This window comes from Oncorhynchus tshawytscha, linkage group LG16 (assembly GCF_018296145.1).
Source record: "Oncorhynchus tshawytscha isolate Ot180627B linkage group LG16, Otsh_v2.0, whole genome shotgun sequence".
Lineage (NCBI taxonomy): Eukaryota > Metazoa > Chordata > Actinopteri > Salmoniformes > Salmonidae > Oncorhynchus > Oncorhynchus tshawytscha.
In genome coordinates this window covers 24872396-24893944 of record NC_056444.1, presented here as the reverse complement: position 1 = coordinate 24893944, position 21549 = coordinate 24872396, and the positions used below count along the sequence as shown (strand labels likewise).

At 41.2% G+C, this 21549-nt stretch overlaps 1 protein-coding gene across 1 annotated transcript; it reads left to right on the top strand.

Annotated features, from left to right (window-relative positions):
• Nucleotides 1-668: 668 nt before the first annotated feature.
• neurod6a (neuronal differentiation 6a) lies at nucleotides 669-4060 on the top strand. The gene is made up of 2 exons (XM_024376541.1): nucleotides 669-823; nucleotides 1292-4060. Exon 2 carries the CDS (start codon nucleotides 1296-1298, stop codon nucleotides 2358-2360), a length of 1065 nt encoding a protein of 354 aa, XP_024232309.1. The 5' UTR covers nucleotides 669-823; nucleotides 1292-1295; the 3' UTR covers nucleotides 2361-4060.
• Nucleotides 4061-21549: the final 17489 nt, after the last annotated feature.

Genomic DNA, 21549 nt, shown 5'->3' with positions numbered 1-21549 from the left:
GTCTACATTTAGGAGAGGCCTTGGGAATCTCCTGATCAGTGCAAACTCAGCCAATTGGCAAACGCCCTTGACAACATGACCCAAAAGACAGGAGCTATCAATCATGTCACTCTAGCTGTCACTCATTTGTGTAACCTAAGCAACTTCTGAAGTGGGTATTTCTGGCTTGTATGCATTACATGCATTTCATGTAATGTTTTATGTACCTTCAACATAGCATGTCATCAACATTGAATTCAATACAATTGCTTAAAACTACATCCGTAATTCCCCCGTAATTGCCTTGCTTTTATCATTTAAAATCCACACATTACCATGCCCTGAGACAGAACATGGATATTCACATTGAATACATCTATTCTTTGGAATTTACATGCATCTGTTGTATAATCTGTTCTTTGTGTGAGGTCCCTACTGGTTTCCTCCCGTTCCTAAAGAAGCTATAGGGAAGCTTTGCGATGTTTCCCAGAAGCAAGAAGCATGCCAGATGATCAGGGAGAAATTCAACAGTCCCTCGAGACCACACCACGTGGCCAACGCTGCCAGGTGACGTCATCAGCAGATGGCATGGGTACCAGCTCTGGCGGTTGGCATCGGTGTCATTTCTCAAAGAGAGAGAGAGAGAGGGGGGGAGAGAGAGAGAGAGAGAGAGAGGGGGAGAGAGAGAGACAGACAGACAGAGAGAGAGAAAAAAAGACAAGGAGAAGAAGGAGAGTAGGACCACTCTGGTGCTATCTCCCATTGCGATAACAAAAAGGTGCTGGCGCGTAAAGCTACCTGGAAGGCTATTGAGAAGATGTGCACTGTTTGACACAGGATCCAGGTGAGGGAAAACATGCATGTAGACTGAGTGTGGGGAAAAAAAGAATGCAGTGGTGTCATGTTGTGGGATGGAAATTGAATTGAAATCAAAGTATCTAACAAAAGGATAGTTTATAATTGGGGTTTAAAAGGATGCTCAGTTGAATGAATGAATGAATTAATTAATTAATGGTATGGTGTCTAGGCTACTGTCCTTATCATTGGATTATTATCAGTAATAGGCTAATCATGTAAAGATGTATACTAAAGTCATACAGATGCATAACATCTATATGACATAGACCTTTATAGATATATTTCAAGAAAATTGAATAATTTTAGCCTATAATATTCAATTCGGTTGGATGTCAATTTGTCCATATAAGGCCATGGGTAAAATATAATGCTAAGAATGTTAATAAATGTCTAATGATAAAATCACGGATAACATCGGACTAATCAGCCGTATCTTCCCTCTGTCACGCTGAAGAACGATGTTGACCTTACCGTTTGATGAGCCAGCAATGAGGCCAGGGACCGGGACCCAGTTTGGGGCCAACTTCCCTCTAGACTGCGTGCGCGAGATCAAGGTCAGTAAACAAGAACCTTTCCTAAAAGCAGCCGATACCATCTCCCAGACCCACATCAAAACCACGGAGGATGAGTTAGAGTCGGAGAGGGATGAGGACGAGAGAGAGGAGCTAGGCCAAGAAGACGAGGACGTGGACGGTTTACCAGGAAGGAGGAGAGGCCCACGTAAAAAGAAGATGACCAAGGGGCGCGTGGACAGGGTGAAAATTCGGCGCCAGGAGGCCAACGCGCGCGAGCGGAGCAGGATGCACGGGCTGAACGACGCGCTGGACTGCCTGCGCAAAGTCGTGCCCTGCTACTCCAAGACGCAGAAGCTGTCCAAGATTGAGACTCTCCGACTGGCCAAGAACTACATCTGGGCGCTGTCGGAGATCCTCAGCACCGGCAAGAGACCCGACCTATTGGCATTTGTCCAGGCGCTCTGCAAGGGACTGTCTCAGCCAACCACCAACTTAGTGGCGGGCTGTCTCCAGCTCAATGCCAGAAATGTCATCACGGACCACAACGGAGAGACATCTTTCACTGGTAGGTCCCCATTCGACGCTATGTACCCTGCGCCTTATCACAGTTCCACCGAGGCTGTAGCGTCTTCAGGCCACGGCAGCGGCACCATGGACAGCGCCAAACCTTTCAGACCATTTAGCTCCTACTGCAGTGCCTACGAGTCCTTCTACGAGAGCACGTCCCCAGAATGTTCGAGCCCTCAATTCGACAGTGGTGCTCTGAGCCCTCCAATCAACTTTAACGGGATATTCTCCCTAAAGCACGAGGAGCCAGCGGACTATGGAAAGAGCTGTCATTACGGTATGCGGTACTGCGCGGCGGTGGCAGGTCGCAACTCCCTCGGTCAGAACTCAATGTCACGGGGGTCCTCTGACATCCGGGATATCCATGTCCCCTATGACATCCACCTCCGAAGCCAGTTCTACCCAATGCAGGAGGAACTAAACACGCCCTTTCATAATTGATAAGAGAAAAGTCAAATGTGACCAGCTTATAGTGGAGTAGCCTAATTAGGCTAAAATACAGAACCCACACATGTATTATTGACAACTTGGCCAATTTTGGGCACTTCCCACTGGGCACACACTGGTTGAATCAACGTTGTTTCCATGTCATTTCAACGAAATTACGTTGAACCAACGTGGATTAGAAGTTGAATTGACGTCTGTGCCCAGAGGGTTGGTTGTGGTGTGGGCCATCTGATGTATAGTCACTTATTCATTGTAATTGAATGTTAATTGTCCTGAGGGTAAATACGTTTTGTAGTGGGATCATTTTAGGGAAAACACACCATGCAGGCAACGGAAACAAACAGAGGTCTGGGAGATTGTCAAATAGCGTTCAGTTAATAGGCCCACTACATCTCCTGTAAGAGTCAAGAAGTAGGATAAGTGACACACATGGATAGGCTATGTTTATTCACAAATTGTTATGCAAGAACATTCTTTTTGGAAATAATTTGTTGATGCCCTTACACATTAAAGTAGTATACCAAACTATACTTATGCTGAATATGCTCTATTCCTAATTGTATTAATCCAAAGGGTAATGTGACATGGTGGAGTTCGGCCTAGTGATGCAACGTCTTAAATAAGACAGCAATAAAAGGCCAAGGGAACTACAGTATGCAATAAAGAACTCCATGCAGTCTGAGACAACTCTATTATGACCCACTAAACGTGCAGGTCAGTAGGGCACCAGTCAACTGGAACAAATGAGCTATTAGAAGACGCTTCAGACAATTCCTATACGTTTTCATTGCCTCAAGTGTTGCATAAATTGTTCCAAGCCAGGCTTGTATTTATTTGTAAGTTATTTAATCTGGATTTATTTATCTAGATATCATTTGTCTATGGATGGTAGACATATGTAAATAAATGTTCACATATTGTGTGTTTTCTACAGTGTCAAACGTTGTGTTAATTATCAAGTGAAATATGAATCGAAGAATGTACAGTTATCCTATTTATAAAATATGAAATACACGTGTCACTGAATAGATGTTTGAAAGGGGGAACATAACCCTTTGTATTTATAACATGTTTAAAATTAATCTGAAAATGACATTGGAATGAATCTCGTTATTCAGGTTATAGCCTATCTCGTTGTTCAAGTTATAGCCTATGCCTTGTGACAAATTAATCAATGTAGGCCTACACACATTTCTGATATTGGAACTGAACACGCTATCTTTCTTATTTCTTGCAACAAATCAATGCACATTTTTGTATATAGTGGGCACATTCGATTTGTTACCGAGGACTATTGTTTACATGTTAATATTGTGTCTGTTCATATGCAACTATGGAGAGAATTTTAGTCTACTTTATTTCCTAAATTCTCATCTTAAAAATATTGGCCTATTGGCATAAAGCTTATTTTAGCTCTTTAGTTAATGGAATACTTTTATAACAATAATGTTAGGCTAATTATTAACATATATTTATGGAAAATTCTCAAGTAATAATTTCGTTTATATGAACAGGCTGCCTTAATTTGAAATGTATATTTGGCACACACCAATTATGTAATTATTGTATTATTCAATGAAGTGTTCGTGGGGGTATAGTGCGCTTCTGTTTTTTTCACCTTCTTTCAAATTTGTATCTGGTAATGGGATTGTTTTATAAACAACATAACGTTGAATAAAATGGAATTAAAGAGCCTCCATTGTTTTCCGTGTTTGCCGAATATAGAAATCAATGCATAAGGTTTTTCAGTGATAATGTGACGTTCAAAGACATTATTGAAGACGAATGACTGATGGCTTTTGTAATAATATTCTATTTCAGAGCTTATGAAACGAACCTACCTGAATTTATTGTTAGTCACACAATCAATGTAATCATGATATTATGAAGCAATATTTAGTTGCAAATGTAATTGAATTAATTCATTATACTGTCCACACTACCCATTTGACCTTTCGATTATAGGCTGGCAACCTCAAATAGCCTATGTCCAAAAATCACACAGAAATTGATACATTTTATTCACCCGAAAATAGTTTGTATTTCTTGGGGGCAGAAAATGTATCTCTACTTAATTAATAACTCAGTTAGAGAAAGACAACATCTAAATGTGTGTGTTAGAGAGCGAGAGAGAGAAAGAGAGAAAGAGAGGGAGAGGTGGGCATGCGTCCATTGTAAGCCTGTGCCATAAATGTCGCCAAGTTGGGCGCTATAACTGCGTGGACTTCAGCCAGATAGCGACAGACTGCAGATCAGAAGCTTGCTGGGAAGCGTCGTAGGCTATAGGTCGCGCTAATCCCCGGGCGAATGTGCATTGTCATCCTGAGAAATTAGTCCGCGGATGCACGAGACCATGCAAATACAAAACATGATTTGACAGGTTACCTTCAAAGAGCTCTGTTGAAAATACATGTTCCGTATCCACTCAGATATCATGATTAGGCTAATTGAATTCACTTGCCTTAAAGATCTATAAAACTACAGTAAAAGAATGTCCAATCAGTCACAACGTAATCGCTACATTTTAGTTTAGCCTACTTGTGAATGGCGCATTCCCTGATAGTTCTGCTCTGGGACAAGATGTGTAGTAGGCCTATCGCTGGGTCAAATATTGTACCTTTCAATTGAAAACCAATGCATATTTGAAGATAATTAAGTTTATTAACAAACATTTTCCAAAGAAGAACAATTAAGAACTAATATAGACTAGCTACAAAGGCTGTAAAATGAAATACAGAATATGAGCCATTACCTGCTATTATCTAGTACTAATGGAATACAGAGTACCAGCCATTACCTTCTAATATCTAGTACTAATGAAACACAGAGTACCAGCCATTACCTTCTAATATCTTGTACTAATGAAACACAGAGTACCAGCCATTACCTTCTAATATCTAGTACTAATGAAACACAGAGTACCAGCCATTACCTGCTATTATCTAGTACTAATGAAATACAGAGTACCAGCCATTACCTTCTAATATCTAGTACTAATGAAACACAGAGTACCAGCCATTACCTTCTAATATCTAGTACTAATGAAACACAGAGTACCAGCCATTACCTGCTATTATCTAGTACTAATGAAATACAGAGTACCAGCCATTACCTTCTAATATCTAGTACTAATGAAATACAGAGTACCAGCCATTACCTTCTAATATCTAGTACTAATGAAATACAGAGTACCAGCCATTACCTTCTAATATCTAGTACTAATGAAACACAGAGTACCAGCCATTACCTTCTAATATCTAGTACTAATGAAACACAGAGTACTAGCCATTACCTTCTAATATCTAGTACTAATGAAACACAGAGTACCAGCCATTACCTACTAATATCTAGTACAAATGAAATAGGAACACCTCTAGCTTTTGACAGACTGGTGCAAAAATGATACCTGTGAATTAACAAGTGCTTTTGATGAGCTTGTAATTGTTGGGCTGCATATGTAAGTGTCATAGAACCCAGAGTGGTGATATTTCACATGATGAAGAGAGAAAGAGCCTAGCAGACAGCATATGTTCCTATTTCAGGAGACAAAACTGTCTCCACAAAGGAGCAGAAAAACCTCAATGTGTACTACATCTATCCAAGCCTTTTTGTCACTTAGTTACTGTATTAACAACTTCAAGATTCATGTGTGTTATGCTATATAAAAGGTGTTATAAGAATGAACTGTAAAATGTGGCTGAGAAAAGCCTACCATATCCGCATCCACTTCACTTTCATTCTTTGCCAATGGAAACTGGGACAGTTTTCACTTATCACATTTTAGGGCTGACCTAGGATCTGTAGAAGAGTGGTTTATTGACCTAAAGCCAGCTAACCGATACCAGCCTTTCATCAATGCCCTTAGTACGGACAGCTCTGTGTGTGTGTGTGTGTGTGTGTGTGTGTGTGTGTGTGTGTGTGTGTGTGTGTGTGTGTGTGTGTGTGTGTCTGTGTGTGTGTGTCTGTGTGTGTGTGTGTGTGTGTGTGTGTGTGTGTGTGTGTGTGTGTGTGTGTGTGTGTGTGTGTGTGTGTGTGGGGTTAACAGACACCTGAGTACCTCTATAGAGAAACATCCTCCTGAATGAATAGCCTGTTAATAATACCGTCCCCGTAATTACAAGTGAAACATGTTGTGCTCCTGTGATGTTGATTTATCTGTGTGGGGCTCCATGACGGTGGCCCACTCTCCACCTCTACTTCTACTTGGCTCAGAGATGTCCCCCTCTCTTTCTCTCACCCCTCACACACACTCTCTCTCACTCTATCCCCATCTCTCTCTCTCTCTCTCTCTCTCTCTCTCTCTCTCTCTCTCTCTCTCTCTCTCTCTCTCTCTCTCTCTCTCTCTCTCTCTCTCCCCTCTTTTTGTCACCGTTCCCACAATTTTGCCACAAGTCCAGGGTCTCAGATGGTGTGCGAGGCAAAATGTCCCCCATTAAATTCCTAATAATCTTTTTGGGTGGGTTGCAGTGGGGGTCTTGGCGAAGAGATTTCTTGTTTTAATTAGAAGGTTTAAGGAGCTAAGCCCTTCAGAAAAGCAGGTCCTCCGAGAGGTGGTGTGTGTATGTGTGTGTTTGTGAGTGTGTGTGTGTGTGTGTGTGTGTGTGTGTGTGTGTGTGTGTGCCCTTGGAGAGGTGGTGGGTGCAGGTGATCCTCCTAACAGAAGTTGCACCACATCGGCAGCCAATAACTCGTTTAAATATTAGATTGGTGTCGGCTTGGCACCCTTCCTGGTCCTGGTCCGTAAAAGAACCCCCCCTATTTCTACACTTGGCACATTCTCACATTTTGTCTTGGCATCAGGGAAATTAAATCAGGGGTTCTTAGGTTCTAATACTACTGAGAGGTAGGCCTAACTAGTAATGTCTGCACATAAAATGGAACAGAATTATACGATAATGCGGTATGGTAGACCTACAATTGTTGTGTTGGCTGAAATGTTATGGAATGATCTATATGACATGTTGGGATGTTCGGCATGGTGTATGAAAACAGAAAGCGACAACACCTTTGGTATAAAACAAATATTCTAACTTTAGACTTCTTCAGTATATTATCTGAACTTCTGTATCTGGGGGTGTCACTTTTGTGTGCAACATCCCTTTCAACTGCCAACAAGTTACAGTTGAAACTAGTTACAGTTCAGTCTAGTGGAATGAGAGAATATAGCCCAACCATTGACCTCATCCATCTACAGGACCATTAGTAGAACTAGAGAACCAGAGATTAAATATGTAAGAACTCTTCCTATCTGGACAAATTGCATGAAGTTTGTCTGCACTAGACACAGGCTAATCAGGGCCACATTAGCAGTCATTTGGAAAGGGGTTGTCAGACACTTAAAGCCATTTATATTATCTGCTAATGCTAAGCACAAAAATGCTAATGAACTAAAGTCCCTGAACAATGTCATCAGTTTCATTCTGCGCTAATTTAGCACACAAAGACACATCTAGTGCAATATAGGAGTAGACTGCTGCTAGATGCATCTACTTCTGAACAGTATGGTCACTGCATGGTCCAGCGGTTAGGTTAGCTCACTGAAATGGTCCAAAAGGTTGCTGGCCTAAATCTGCATTGGTGTAACGCATTTAACCTCGATTTATCCATCCGTTATCAGAAATCACTGTCAATGCTAGAGCCCTGTTCTGTTTCAGCTACAAGGCCAAATATGCAGTTGGAGCTCTACCATTTAATTATGATCTTGTTTTGTCATTCATCTACACAAAATACTCTATAATGTCAAAGTTTTTTTTTACAAACGTTTACCAATCAATACTAATTAAATAGCTAAAATATTGTTGTTGCATAAGTATTTCACCCTCTTTGTTTAGGCAAGCCTAAATTAGTTCAGGAGTAAAAGTTGGCTTAACAATTCAAATAATAAGTTACATGATTTTTAAATGACTACCCCTTCCTTCGTCCCCCATAGATAAAACATCTGTAAGGTCCCTCAGTCAAGTATTGAATTTCAAGCAGATTCAAATACAAAGACCTGGGAGCTTTTCAACGCCTCATAAAGAAGGGCAGTGATTGGTAGATGAGTAACATTAACAAATCAGACATTGCATATCTCTTTAAGCTTGGTCAAGTTAATAACTATGCTGTGGAGGATGTATTAAACCACCCAGACACAACAAAGATACAGTCGTCCTTCTGAAGTGAGCTGTAGGACAGGAAGGAAACTGCTCAGGGATGTTACCATGAGGCCATTGGTCATTTTAAAACAGCTACAGAGATCAATGGCTGTGATGTTAGAAAACTGAGGATGGGATCAACAACATTGAAGTTACTCCACAATAATGACCTAAATGACAGAGTGAAAAGAAGGATACAAATATACATAATCAAAATATTTCAAAACATGTATCCTGTTTGCAACAAGGCACTAAAGTAATACTGCAAGAAAAACACGACAAAGGAATAAACATGTTGGTCTAAATGCAAAGCCTTATGTACAACACATCACTCAATAACTGCCTCCGTATTGTCAAGCATGCTGGTGGCTGCATCATGGTATGGGTATGTTTGAAATCGGCAAAGACTGGGGAGTTTTTTGGGGGGATAAAAATAAACGGGTTAGAGATAAGCACAGGTAAAATCCTAGAGGAAATCTTGATTCAGTCTGCTTTCCACCAGACACTCGGGAGAAATGTACCTTTCAGCAGGACAATAACCTACAACCTACGCGTCGAGAAAATTCAAATTTAAGGTACACCAAATTTAAAGGGATGGCTTTTAAAAAATGTACAGAAAACCCTATTGAATAAAAACTTCACAAGAAATGATGTTGGCCAGCAAGTGGAAGGGTTTTCAGTGGTTGAATTACATTTATTCAGCACATGCAAGGGAACCACGCCAACAAAGCCCATTAAGCACCTGTATACGGTAAGTCTGAATACCAACTACTGACATTTGCGTAGGAAAGGCGTACATTTCCTAAGTCTGAATCGGGCCCGTAGAGACTAACCCATTGCCGAAATTGCCACAGGGAATGGGGGAACAATAGGCAAGCAGCTTGGTTGAGAAGGCAACAACTGTTGGCGCAATTATTAGCAAATGGAAGAAGTTCAAGATGACGGTCAATCACCCTCGGTCTGGGGCTCCATGCAAGATCTCACCTCGTGGGGCATCAATGATCATGAGGAAGGTGAGGGATCAGGCCAGAACTACACGGCAGGACCTGGTCAATGACCTGAAGAGAGCTGGAACCACAGTCGCAAAGAAAACCATTAGTAACACACTACGCCGTCATGGATTAAAATCCTGCAGCGCATGCAAGGTCCCCCTGCTCAAGCCCCCCCTGCTCAAGCCAGCGCATGTCCAGGCCCGTCTGAAGTTTGCCAATGACCCCCTGGATGATCCAGAGGAGGAATGGGAGAAGGTCATGTGGTCTGATGAGACAAAAATAGAGCTTTTTGGTCTAAACTCCACTCGCCGTGTTTGGAGGTAGAAGAAGGATGAGTACAACCCCAAGGACACCATCCCAACCGTGAAGCATGGAGGTGGAAACATCATTCTTTGGGGATGCTTTTCTGCAAAGGGGACAGGACGACTGCACCATATTGAGGGGAGGATGGATGGGGCCATGTATCGCGAGATCTTGGCCAACAACCTCCTTCCCTCAGTAAGAGCATTGAAGATGGGTCATGGCTGGGTCTTCCATCATGACAACGACCCGAAACACACAGCCAGGGCAACTAAGGAGTGGCTCTGTAAGAAGCATCTCAAGGTCCTGGAGTGGCCTAGCCAGTCTCCAGACCTGAACCCAATAGAAAATTTTTGGAGGGAGCTGAAAGTCCATATTGCCCAGCGACAGCCCCGAAACCTGAAGGATCTGGAGAAGGTCTGTATGGAGGAGTGGGCCAAAATCCCTGCTGCATTGTGTGCAAACCTGGTCAAGAACTACAGGAAACGTACGATCTCTGTAATTGCAAACAAAGGTTTATGTACCAAATATTAAGTTCTGCTTTTCTGATGTATCAAATACTTATGGCATGCAATAAAATGCAAATTAATTACTTAAAAATCATGCAATGTGATTTTCTGGATTTTTGTTTTAGATTCCGTCTCTCACAGTTGAAGTGTACCTATGATAGAAATGACAGACCTCTACATGCTTTGTAAGTAGGAAAACCTGCAAAATCGCCAGTGTATCAAATACTTGTTCTCCCCATTGTATATATATATTTATTTTTAATTTGTTTTGGTGGGTTGGGGGCCCCCAGATAGCATATGAAAACGTCATAAGCAATGGCCAAATATGTAGAGTTGCAGAAAATGTGCATTAACGGTCGACTTTGTGCATGATAACCGGTCCAACACCTCTTTCTTAATTTTCAAACAGAAATGGGGTGTGCCTTTGGGGGTTCATAAAAGTGTCATTCTGGTTATGAGCACCACAATCGACATAGCTAGTCTAGCCACTTGTAGCTAGCCAGCAAACTGCTCCAGTATGTGTTGACGCCAAATTGACAGGATTTTTTGGTAGACAGAAGCTGTAGAGATTGGTAAGAAATGGCACTTCTGTAGCCAAATATCTTATTCATCCATTTAGTTTTTGTTTTTAAGCAATACATGACCTGATATGATGGTACATTGATCAGTTATACAGTTTAAATATGTTATTTTATCATTTTTGCCCAAAGTCGACCTTTAAAGTAACTGTCCAGTGTTTCCAGATTTCTATGAAATATGACCTATAATTGATTACAATATGAGTGAAATAGTTTTCCTTCCAAAAAATGCCAATTAAGTATGTTAAAATGCTGCTTTTCTGTGTTGGAATGGTACTGGCGTACCCCAACAACAGAATGGTGTGACCGTATACCAGTCATTAAAAATATTAATGTAAGGAGACCAATGATTGGCCAGCACATCCTCCTCCTCTGGAGGAGGACATCATCATCTATGAGGAAATAGCAAGCATTTTTGAAATGGCCTGTTAGAGTTTGAGGTTTTTGTAGTTTTTTTTCTCTCCAGTTTATGCTTTGCCACAAATATGAGTATAGGATGAGTCAACAGCATAATTTGGGTGTGAGTTTACAGAATATGAACATTTAAAAGTGATATTTTCACAAGACAGTTACCCTAACCCTCCTGCTGTGTTCTGATCGAATTGGACCGATTTACAAGTTTTCTTTCTGAAAAATGTAGTTCATTTAATCTGATTGTCATAAGGTTCCATGACTTTGTCCACACAGGGCATCTGAACACACAAAATAAATGTTCATAAAAATGTGGGTGTTTTATTTAACCTTTGTACACCTGTGGTGTTGACGTTTAAAAATGGCCAGTCATTAGAAATGAATGGGTGAGACTACAATTAGTGTATAAAATTGAGTTCAGGCACATGCCCATTCATCAGATGGACACACTTCCTCTCCCAGACCCCCACGTGCATGTGTGTTTGAGTACACACACACACACACACACACACACACACACACACACACACACACACACACACACACACACACACACACACACACACACACACACACACACACACACACACACACACACACACACACACACACACACCTCACTCCCACCTCACTCCCCTTCTTGGCTTCCATGGCAAACCCCACGGGAACATTTCCCCAACATAATCTTTCCCCCACTGGAACCACACCTGTTGACATTCTCACAAACAATTGCAACATTGTTTCAATAATATATAGAATTTTTCTCATGGCTCTGGTATATAAAGCTTTTTTGAGGCCTTGCTCACAATTCATTCTCTGGCAGTACAATGACCAAACGATATACTGCATATGAGACATGGATCATGACGCTGGTGAGGAGGAATGTGTAGAGCAGCAGGAAATTATCTTTGAAACTGCTCAATTTTCTCTCATCCTCATGGCAAAAATGAAGAATAGCATGAAATGAGCTATAAAAAAAGGCATTTGTTTTTCTCTCTGCCACATGGCAAAATGTGTAAAATTGCATGAAATTAGCTTTAAAATGACAAAATCTGCAGAATAGCATTTTAAAACTGCAAATGTTTCTCTCAGCCACATGGCAAAATGTGTTGAAATGCAGGAAGTTAGTTGTTTTCCTAAAACAAATACAGTACCAGTCAAACATTTTGGACACACCTACTCAATCAAGGGTTTTTCTTTATTTTTACTATTGTACATTGTAGAATAATAGTCAAAACTATGAAATAACACATATGGAATCACGTAGTAACCAAACATTTTTAAAGAAATCTAAATATATTTTACATTTGAGATTCTTCAGAGAAGCCACCCTTTGCCTTGATGACGAATTGCAAAAATCGCTGAAGTTGGAGACTTTTATCTCCCTCACCAACTTCAAACATCAGCTATCTGAGCAGCTAACCGATCGCTGCTGCTGTACATAGTCTATTGGTAAATAGCCCACCCATTTTCACCTACCTCATCCCCATACTGTTTTTATTTATTTACTTGCTCTTTTGCACACCAATATCTCTACCTGTACATGACCATCTGATCATTTATCACTCCAGTGTTAATCTGCAAAATTGTAATTATTCGCCTACCTCCTCATGCCTTTTGCACACATTGTATATAGACTCCCCCCTTTGTTTTCTACTGTGTTATTGACTTGTTAATTGTTTATTCCATGTGTAACTCTGTGTTGTCTGCTCACACTGCTATGCTTTATCTTGGCCAGGTCGCAGTTGCAAATGAGAACTTGTTCTCAACTGGCCTACCTGGTTAAATAAAGGTGAAATAAAAAAATAAAAAATAAATGACAGCTTTGCCTACTCTTGGCATTCTCTCAACCAGCTTCATGAGGTAGTCACCAGGAATGCATTTCAATTAACAGGTGTGCCTTGTTAAAAGTGAATTTATGTAATTTCTTTTCTTCTTAATACATTTGAGCCAATCAGTTGTGCTGTGACAAGGTAGGGGTGGTACACAGAAGATAGCCCTATTTGGTAAAATACCAAATCCATATTATGGCAAGAACAACTCAAATAAGCAGAGAGAAAAGACCATCATTACTTTAAGACATGAAGGTCATTCAATCCGGAAAATGTCAAGAACTTTGAAAGTTTCTTCAAGACCCAGAGTTACCTCTGCTGCAGAGGATAAGTTAATTAGTTACCAGCTTCAGAAATTGCAGCCCAAATAAATGCGCCACAGAGTTCAACATCCACTGTTCAGAGGAGAATGCATGAATCAGGCCTTCATGGTCAAATTGCTGCAAAGAAACCACTACTAAAGGACACCAATAATAATAAGAGACTTGCTTGAGCCAAGATACATGAGCAATGGACATTTGACAGGTAGAAATCTGTCCTTTGGTCTGATGAGTCCAAATTTGACATTTTTGGTTCCAACCGCTGTGTCTTTGTGAGACGCAGAGTAGGTGAACGGATGATCTCTGCATGTGTGGTTCCCACCGTGAAGCATAGAGAAGGAGGTGTGATGGTGTGGGGATGCTTTGCTAGTGACACTATCTGTGATTTATTTAGAATTTAAGGCACATTTAACCAGCATGGCTACCACAGCATTCTGCAGTGATATACCATCCCATCTGGTTTGCGCTTAGTGGGACTATCATTAGTTTTTCAATAGGACAATGACACAACACACCTCAAGGCTGTGTAAGGGCTATTTAACCAAGAATGAGAGGAATGGAGTGCTGCATCAGGTGACCTGGCCTCCACTATCACCCGAGCTCAACCCAATTGAGATGGTTTGGGATGAGTTGGACCGCAGAGTGAAGGAAAAGCATCCAACAAGTGCTCATCATATGTGGGAACTCCTTCAAGACTGTTGGAAAAGCATTCCAGGTGAAGCTGGTTGAGAGAATGCCAAGAGTGTGAAAAGCTGTCCTCAAGGCAAAGGGTGGCTACTTTGAAGAATATAAAACATATTTTGATTTGTTTAACATTTGTTTTGGTTACTACATGATTCCATATGTTTAATTTCATAGTTTCGATGTCTTCACTATTATTGTACAATGTAGAAAATTGTAAAATTAAAGAAAAACCCATGAATGTAGGTATGGCCAAACTTTTTACTGGTACTGTATGTTGGAAGACACATTTCATTTGAAGGCATTCAGCTGACTAGGTATCCCCCTTTCATTTCCTTTCCTTTTACCTAAAAACAGATTTTTGGGGGTTGGGGGGCCTTCTACTTATCATTACACTTATACTGTGTTTTCCTCCATATACCTCCATATACCCCACAAAATATCCCTCAAGAGAGGCATAATGAGTTATGTCAAACTGTGTAGAATTGCAGGAAAAAAATGTCTGGGGGAGGACCCCCGGGCCCCACGTCTACTCTTCGTCCCCCCTCCCAAATGTCTACACCACATTTTTGCCCTTGGACTATCTCAAAAAGCTGTAATTGTTGCCAAAGCTTTTTCTAGCATGTGGATACTTATCTATTCAAAGTATATTAGCTTTTACTTTTTCTTTCATTTTTAAGAAGTACAGAGTATTATTTGCAGATGTTTGTATCCCACTTTGTAACATAATACCATTTATTGAAATCCAAAGGGGTTGAATATGTATGATACCCAAAATAGAACAATTTTGAAGGCTATACAGAACCTTTTGGTTGTTCCTAGATATAGAACAGTAGCTTTTGGCATTTCTAGAGACCTGCTACAGATCAACTGAACAATACTCTATGTGTTGTTGTTCAAATTAGACTGATAGGAAGCAGTATTATCCATCTCAGTTGTAAACTAACTACTTGATTTGAGCTTTGCTTATTGTCAAGGAACAAATAGTCACCAGGTTGTGTTCTCCCTATTCTCTCTCTTCTCACACAGTGTTGGCTGATTTGCAGGAGTTGTTGCCTGCACATATGTTGCACATTTCTGCATGTGCACATGTGTGGGTGGTTGTGAAGGGGGTGGTGGTACCTTGTAAGATATAGCGCTGAATTTTTATATCTTGTTTTTCATAAGCATCTAATTGCAAGAGCCAACCTGTGAAATAAATAAAAAAAACACCACTCCCAACACCACATTGGGTCTAAACATATTCCTCCTCCAATGCAACATACAGTGCACAAACATAACTACCCTGACTATATACAGTCATCTATAGGGGATGCTAGCCTGCGATGGACCATGGTACTCTCCTTCTGGCATGGTGCCATCTCCCTCCTTCACTATACCATGCCCTCCTGGGGGACCCACTACTATCCCAGGATTCCACTGGTGTACATGCCTCACTGCTGCTGCCTTGTCTGCCCCACCATGGAGGCATAAGGGAGGGGGAGGAGGTGTGTGTTTGCGCATGTGTGTGCATGCGTGCGTGCGTTAATGCATGCGTGCGTGCGTGCGTGTGTGTGTGCGTGTGTGTGTGTGTAGGGAAGGCCTGAGGAAACAAAGAGGGGGAGGGTGGAGGGGTCCGCAGTCTGTACATGATGGGTGGAGGAGTGGAGGGTGGGGGGGAGGAAGAATAATAGGGTTGTCGTTTGGTCGTGGTCCAACAAAATGTCATGCTAGTCAATGTATCACCAGTGGAGGCACAGACAGAGGCACTAGAGGCAGACACACACACACACACAGAGGCATAGCCTCCGACAGCCTCTGCAGGCCCAGACACCACCCATCTGGGAAAAACAGGAGCACAAAGACTGCAATAGGCTAAACATGTTCACCAATAATGATCTTAAAGTCCATAGTCTACAGAATGTGAACAGTTCACCAATCGACAGAGGATTGAGGTTCCTTCACGTAGGAAACAAAGGATGGACTTCTGTAGAAACATTTACAATTCTAAATAAAAATGAATGCCAAGGAATTCTGTTATAATTATGAAATGTACTGTGTACGACAGACAGAGTTACATGATTGGGCCATTGCTAATCATTCTTATACAACAATGGTAACAATGCCAGAATGTAATAAAGCACCATGGGTGATTTCCTTGTTCACTATGTGTATATGTGGTTTATATCAGGTTTATCTTTAACTCCAATGTCAGAGAAAGGTTTTTTTGTGTTAATTTTGGCACAAACTTAAAGTCATTTCCTCCAATTATTTCCTCATGTCCAAAGACACAGTGTCGTATTATTGTGGAAATGAAACAAACACACACCACCCATCACTCCCGGCAACAAATCCATTCTCCTCTCAACCCATTTTTTGTTGTTGTTGATTCCATTAAAGTGGTCTTTTTAAAGAGAAAATAAATTAAAAAAAAAAAAAAAAAAGGATGAATAAAAAAGTGTGAGCGATAAACATGCAGGCAGGTGTTGACGATGCAAATGAAACAGAGGACAGATGGTTAGCGGCTCCATCACTCACTCAGAGGAAGGAGGATAATAAATAGAGGTAATCAAATTCCCTCAGTGGGTTTGGGACTTTCTTCAGAACTTTCCTGTCTGTGCCACCATCAAACAGGCACCGTGTGGCACAGCTCTGGAGGATAGCCTAAACGGGATGATGGCCTAAACTTCTGAGAGGCTTTTGAGAGTTTTTCTACCGATGCCATTTTGCTCTCCCGCATCGCCTGGAAATGTGCCAACCTCAAAAACTTCAAGTTTTTTGTTTTGAAATCATAGTAAAAAAGAGGGGTTCTGGGTGTGTGTGTGTGTGTGTGTGGTGGCCTAAGGGTGTCAGATAGGAGCAGACATATAGATATGGTTATGGTGTGGTATTGTGCTTGATTACAAACATCAAGCTCAAAAACAAAAGCACTCACATGCACATACACAGTTATATAGTATTGTGTGACCATTAGGCAATACAAAAACACAGAAAAGGCCTTCAGTATGTCAATACATATGTAGACGTCATTGAAGGTGTCACAGTAATTTGTATACAGTCATAAATACACACACCCACCCACACACACACACACACACACACACACACCACACACACACACACACACACACACACACACACACACACACACACACACACACACACACACACACACACACACACACACACACACACACACACACACACACACACACACACACGTGGGGGCGGTGCAGCCATGGAGCTGCTTGATTGCAGGAATGCTGCCTGGTATCCTCGGGCACCACACGTGCCAAGCTGCCAGTCTGTGCCGTCACACCTTGCTACCTTTTAAGATTGCCCTGCAGAGACGGCGGGGGGGAATGCCAGCCTCTCCCCGCCGCAGTCTGGAGGCCCTGGAGAACCATGAGTCAGGGACCGTTGCCAACATTATACCCAGGAGAGCAGCTGAGGCAGGGGGACTAGGGGAGCTACAGCCTCCTGTCCCGCACCCCAGGACCAGGCACCACACAGCGGGCCCAGATAGTAGCAGAGACATTCTCTGGATGAATCTCCCATTACACTATACATCAAGATAGATTTCACTAGTGAATCTATAACATGTGTGACATACATATCTACAACATCTATACATCAGTCTGAGGCTGTGGATGATCCATTAAGAGAAGTGTGCAGTATGTGTGAGTACGTCACTTTTTTTTTGGTCTCATCTTCGTCTACAAATGGCGTCGGATGGCAGAATGTAAATTAGATGGTTATTACGGCAGTGTTCATCAAGCCAGGCTGGAGAGACTTCAATAGCTTGATGAATATGCATGCAAATTTGTTAATTAAGTTAATTATTCTGCTGAAAATTCATTTGTCTTCCAAGGACTTCTCCTGCAATGATTCGAACATGTTTCTGTCATTAGTCATGCACCATGCTATTTAAAATCACTTTGGTCCACTTTTTAAAAGTTTGACAGGGCCAAAAAAGACAGAGGGGGAAGTGTAAGACCAAAAAAAGAGGGTGAGCGATAGAACGATAAAGGAGGGATGGAATCTGTTTTTAGCAACTGAAATATTTTTGGACTGCTCCAAGGGAAGGGGCTGACTGGATAGCAGTAAAGATGGCAGAGCAGAACAGAGCTTAAATACATTGGGTGAAACGTTTACCACTAAAGTACAAACCCATTGACCACCCAAACCCCTTCATATCAGAGATGTTTTAGTTCCCCAAACATTTAATGAGTTTTACTGTATAAGACATTAAGTGTAGCTGGGAGTTCAATAACAAAATAGAGAGGTATTTTGTTGAGCTGTAATGTATTATTTACAAGTTGGTGTTCACAATATATCAATAAAGCTATTCGTGGGGGAGCCTTCTTCTTCCAGGCTTCTTGTTCTTTTGGTTAGGCTTTGTTGTGTACATTTTTAGGGATTCTCCCAGTGAGGAATGACTTCGCCTTAGGTGGCAGCTGTCCACTGTTATGTGGTGCTGAAGTTCTTCATTCTGACGCCGTCGATGTCAGTGGTGCTGAATCTCTGATAGGCTAAGGCTTACCTACATGAAGTTTATTATGACTCAACATTAGTTTGTGTAAGACTATCCTCAAACAAAACTTGATCGGTTGTTTTCGTTGTTGTTGTTGTGGGCTTCCTGTCAGCATATAGACCTTACTCAAGAAGTGTGAGGAAGAAAGCTCACGAAGTAGAACGACCCCCGCTGAGCGCCGCTACCGCAGTGACATGTGTTTGAGAAAATACCGCGTGTTTGAACGTTGTGTAACTCCCACCGTTGGAGGGACATCTGAAAACCACACCTCACAGCTGCCACAACAAGTGGACTAAGGTAATAATGCCAAACAGTGTTTCTTCTTCCTAATTTCAGATTCAGGCAGCCTACATTTTCTGTCGAGAGAGAGAGAGAGTGATAGGTCAGTTTGCCTAATGTACATACACACAAAATATTCTTCACAGGCCTACTTTACTTCTCATCTCTTAAATGGAATGCTCAGAGGAACATATTGCAACATAACCGAACCCAACCATTCTCTGGCAGCGACCGCAGCAGTGTTCACGGGCCAATGAAAACACCTAGTCCCCTGTCTCCACTTTTAATTGGGGATCTTTAGTGCTATTAGCTGCAGAGGCTGCTTGCCTGCATTGGCTCCCTCAGTAGTGTCACTACCACTGTGTCTCTACTGACTATCACTTTATGTGTCTTGGCACAGCTCCTCAAGTGGGCGCGCACACACATTATCCATTCTGTGCTGTAACACACACACACACACTTGGGGAATACTGTTTAATCAATGATGTAAAAAAAATATTAATTTATTTGTTCAATCATTCATTTGTGGTACATATGGAAATATAAGCTATAAACGTATATGATAAAAGGTAACATCATCCATAAACAGGTGAAAATGCTTTAGAGGAAGTTGTCTCCTACAAATAAAAATGTGTGAGATGGCCTCCCAATGATTCCCCTTGACTGCTAATGCTTATCAATTAAACATCGCCATCTGGTGGGAGCAAGAGACATGACAAGTAAATAAATTCAACTAGACAGGAGTTGTTTGACTCAGAGCCAAATGCAAACCACTGGTACTAAACCTGAACCAGCACGTATCCAGTAATACCATGAGATTTATTTGCGCCAGATGTGTTCTGCTGAGAGTTCTCTTTCTCAACATTGCACGTTATACCCATAAATAATGATAAACTTTAAATCAGCCAGCCTGGCACAGAACATGCACAGTAACAGGTCTAAGTGTGTGTAAGGAGCTACATTCTTAGCTTGTACATATAGCTACGTAATATAGCTTTGGTGTCCATTTGATGTTGCACATACAGTGAATTTGCATCTATAGGCTGACGTCATTGGATTTAGCCAAGTTGTCAACAATCTCACTACCTTCAAACTAGTGAATAGGCTTACTGAATACTGAATGATGGATGGCTTAGGTTATAGTTTAGCAAAACTCCATGCAAACAATAGAACAAAGCACATAACACTAGCTGACACATCCACACTGAGTGTTTGTCAGCCTGATAGCATTCTGTTGGTTACCTGAACAGCTGTTATGATCACAGGGTTACACAGCCACACTCCAGATGTGAGGAGCATCAATTACAGATGCACCTGAGTCTGGTGATTGCATAAATTATTAAGTACAATATTGATGTCTAGAGCCGGTAGTCTCCTCAAGGGAGCAGGATTTAGGTAATATGAACTTTATCAAAGGCCCACTAGGCTTAAGTGGTTTTACTGTCTGTCTGTGAAATAAAATGCATCACTACAAAGATGATAATGTGGAATAGCTACAGGACTCATTTGCAACACACATTTGATGACGCTTCTGATAAACAGCATCACAGACTAATTGCTTGAACAGACAGATGGTATAGGCTTAAGATTTTAGAGAATAACCCCAGGGGCTACAAAATAAATGCACAGATGTGCAATAACCAAACACATAAAGAAATATTGGATGAAAGGAGAGGAATGAAATAAAGAGGAAATAGAAACGTATGGGCTGTTTTCTTTTGTTTTCTCACTTCTGTCTCTCTGGCATCTGTTGATGAAGAGTAATGTTAACAATGCCAACTTACTAAAGGACCAATCCAGGCTAAGGTAAGAGGTGACGTAAACTTTCCCTTACCCCCTCTGGTGGTCACAGCCTATACATACAGTTGGCATGAGCATGACGACTTAGCCTGAGAAACTGATTTACAGGCCATCTAACAGCAGGAGTTGAAAATGTTTTTTTCTCTCTAGATGTTGGCACAACATTTTGAGGTAGTAATACACAAACAAATCATCGTAGGTTTGATCTTTTTCAGTGCACATGCTTTTGATTAATTATACTTTTTGTTGATAACCCTGATCATGTGTAGGCTTATGCATCTGCAATGAAATGGACTGAAATGCATGAAATGTTCAGGAGGCAAGGAATGTGATATTAGGAGTGAGTGTTCAAATCAATCAAGTAAAAAAACAAAAAACATCTGCATTTTTCTCTAGCAAATATCCAACAAAACACTAGATGCTATTGACTGCCAAATCTAGTACCCAATAATTCTGTTGTTCTACATGTGGTTGACACCTCTACCAAATGCATATATGCATATGCATTAGCATTCAGCACCTTTTTGTCTGAAATATCTCAACACAATCTCAATTATAATTGCTGTTAAATGCAAGTTTAATTCAATCGCTTACAATAAAAAGGCAAAATTCAATTGAGGCATCTTGCATTCTGACATAAATGTTGTTGTCATTAATAGTACGTATGGAAGAGAGAGAGAGAGAACAAGTGCCTGGTGAGGACTATAAGACATCCATCATTAACTTTGCCCATTTCTCTGTCGTCTTCTAGGGTGAATTAATAGAGTGTCACAGGGAGGACGGTGGGTTGCCTGAGGCTCCGAGGCAACACTCCCTCCACCGTCTGTTCCTGCT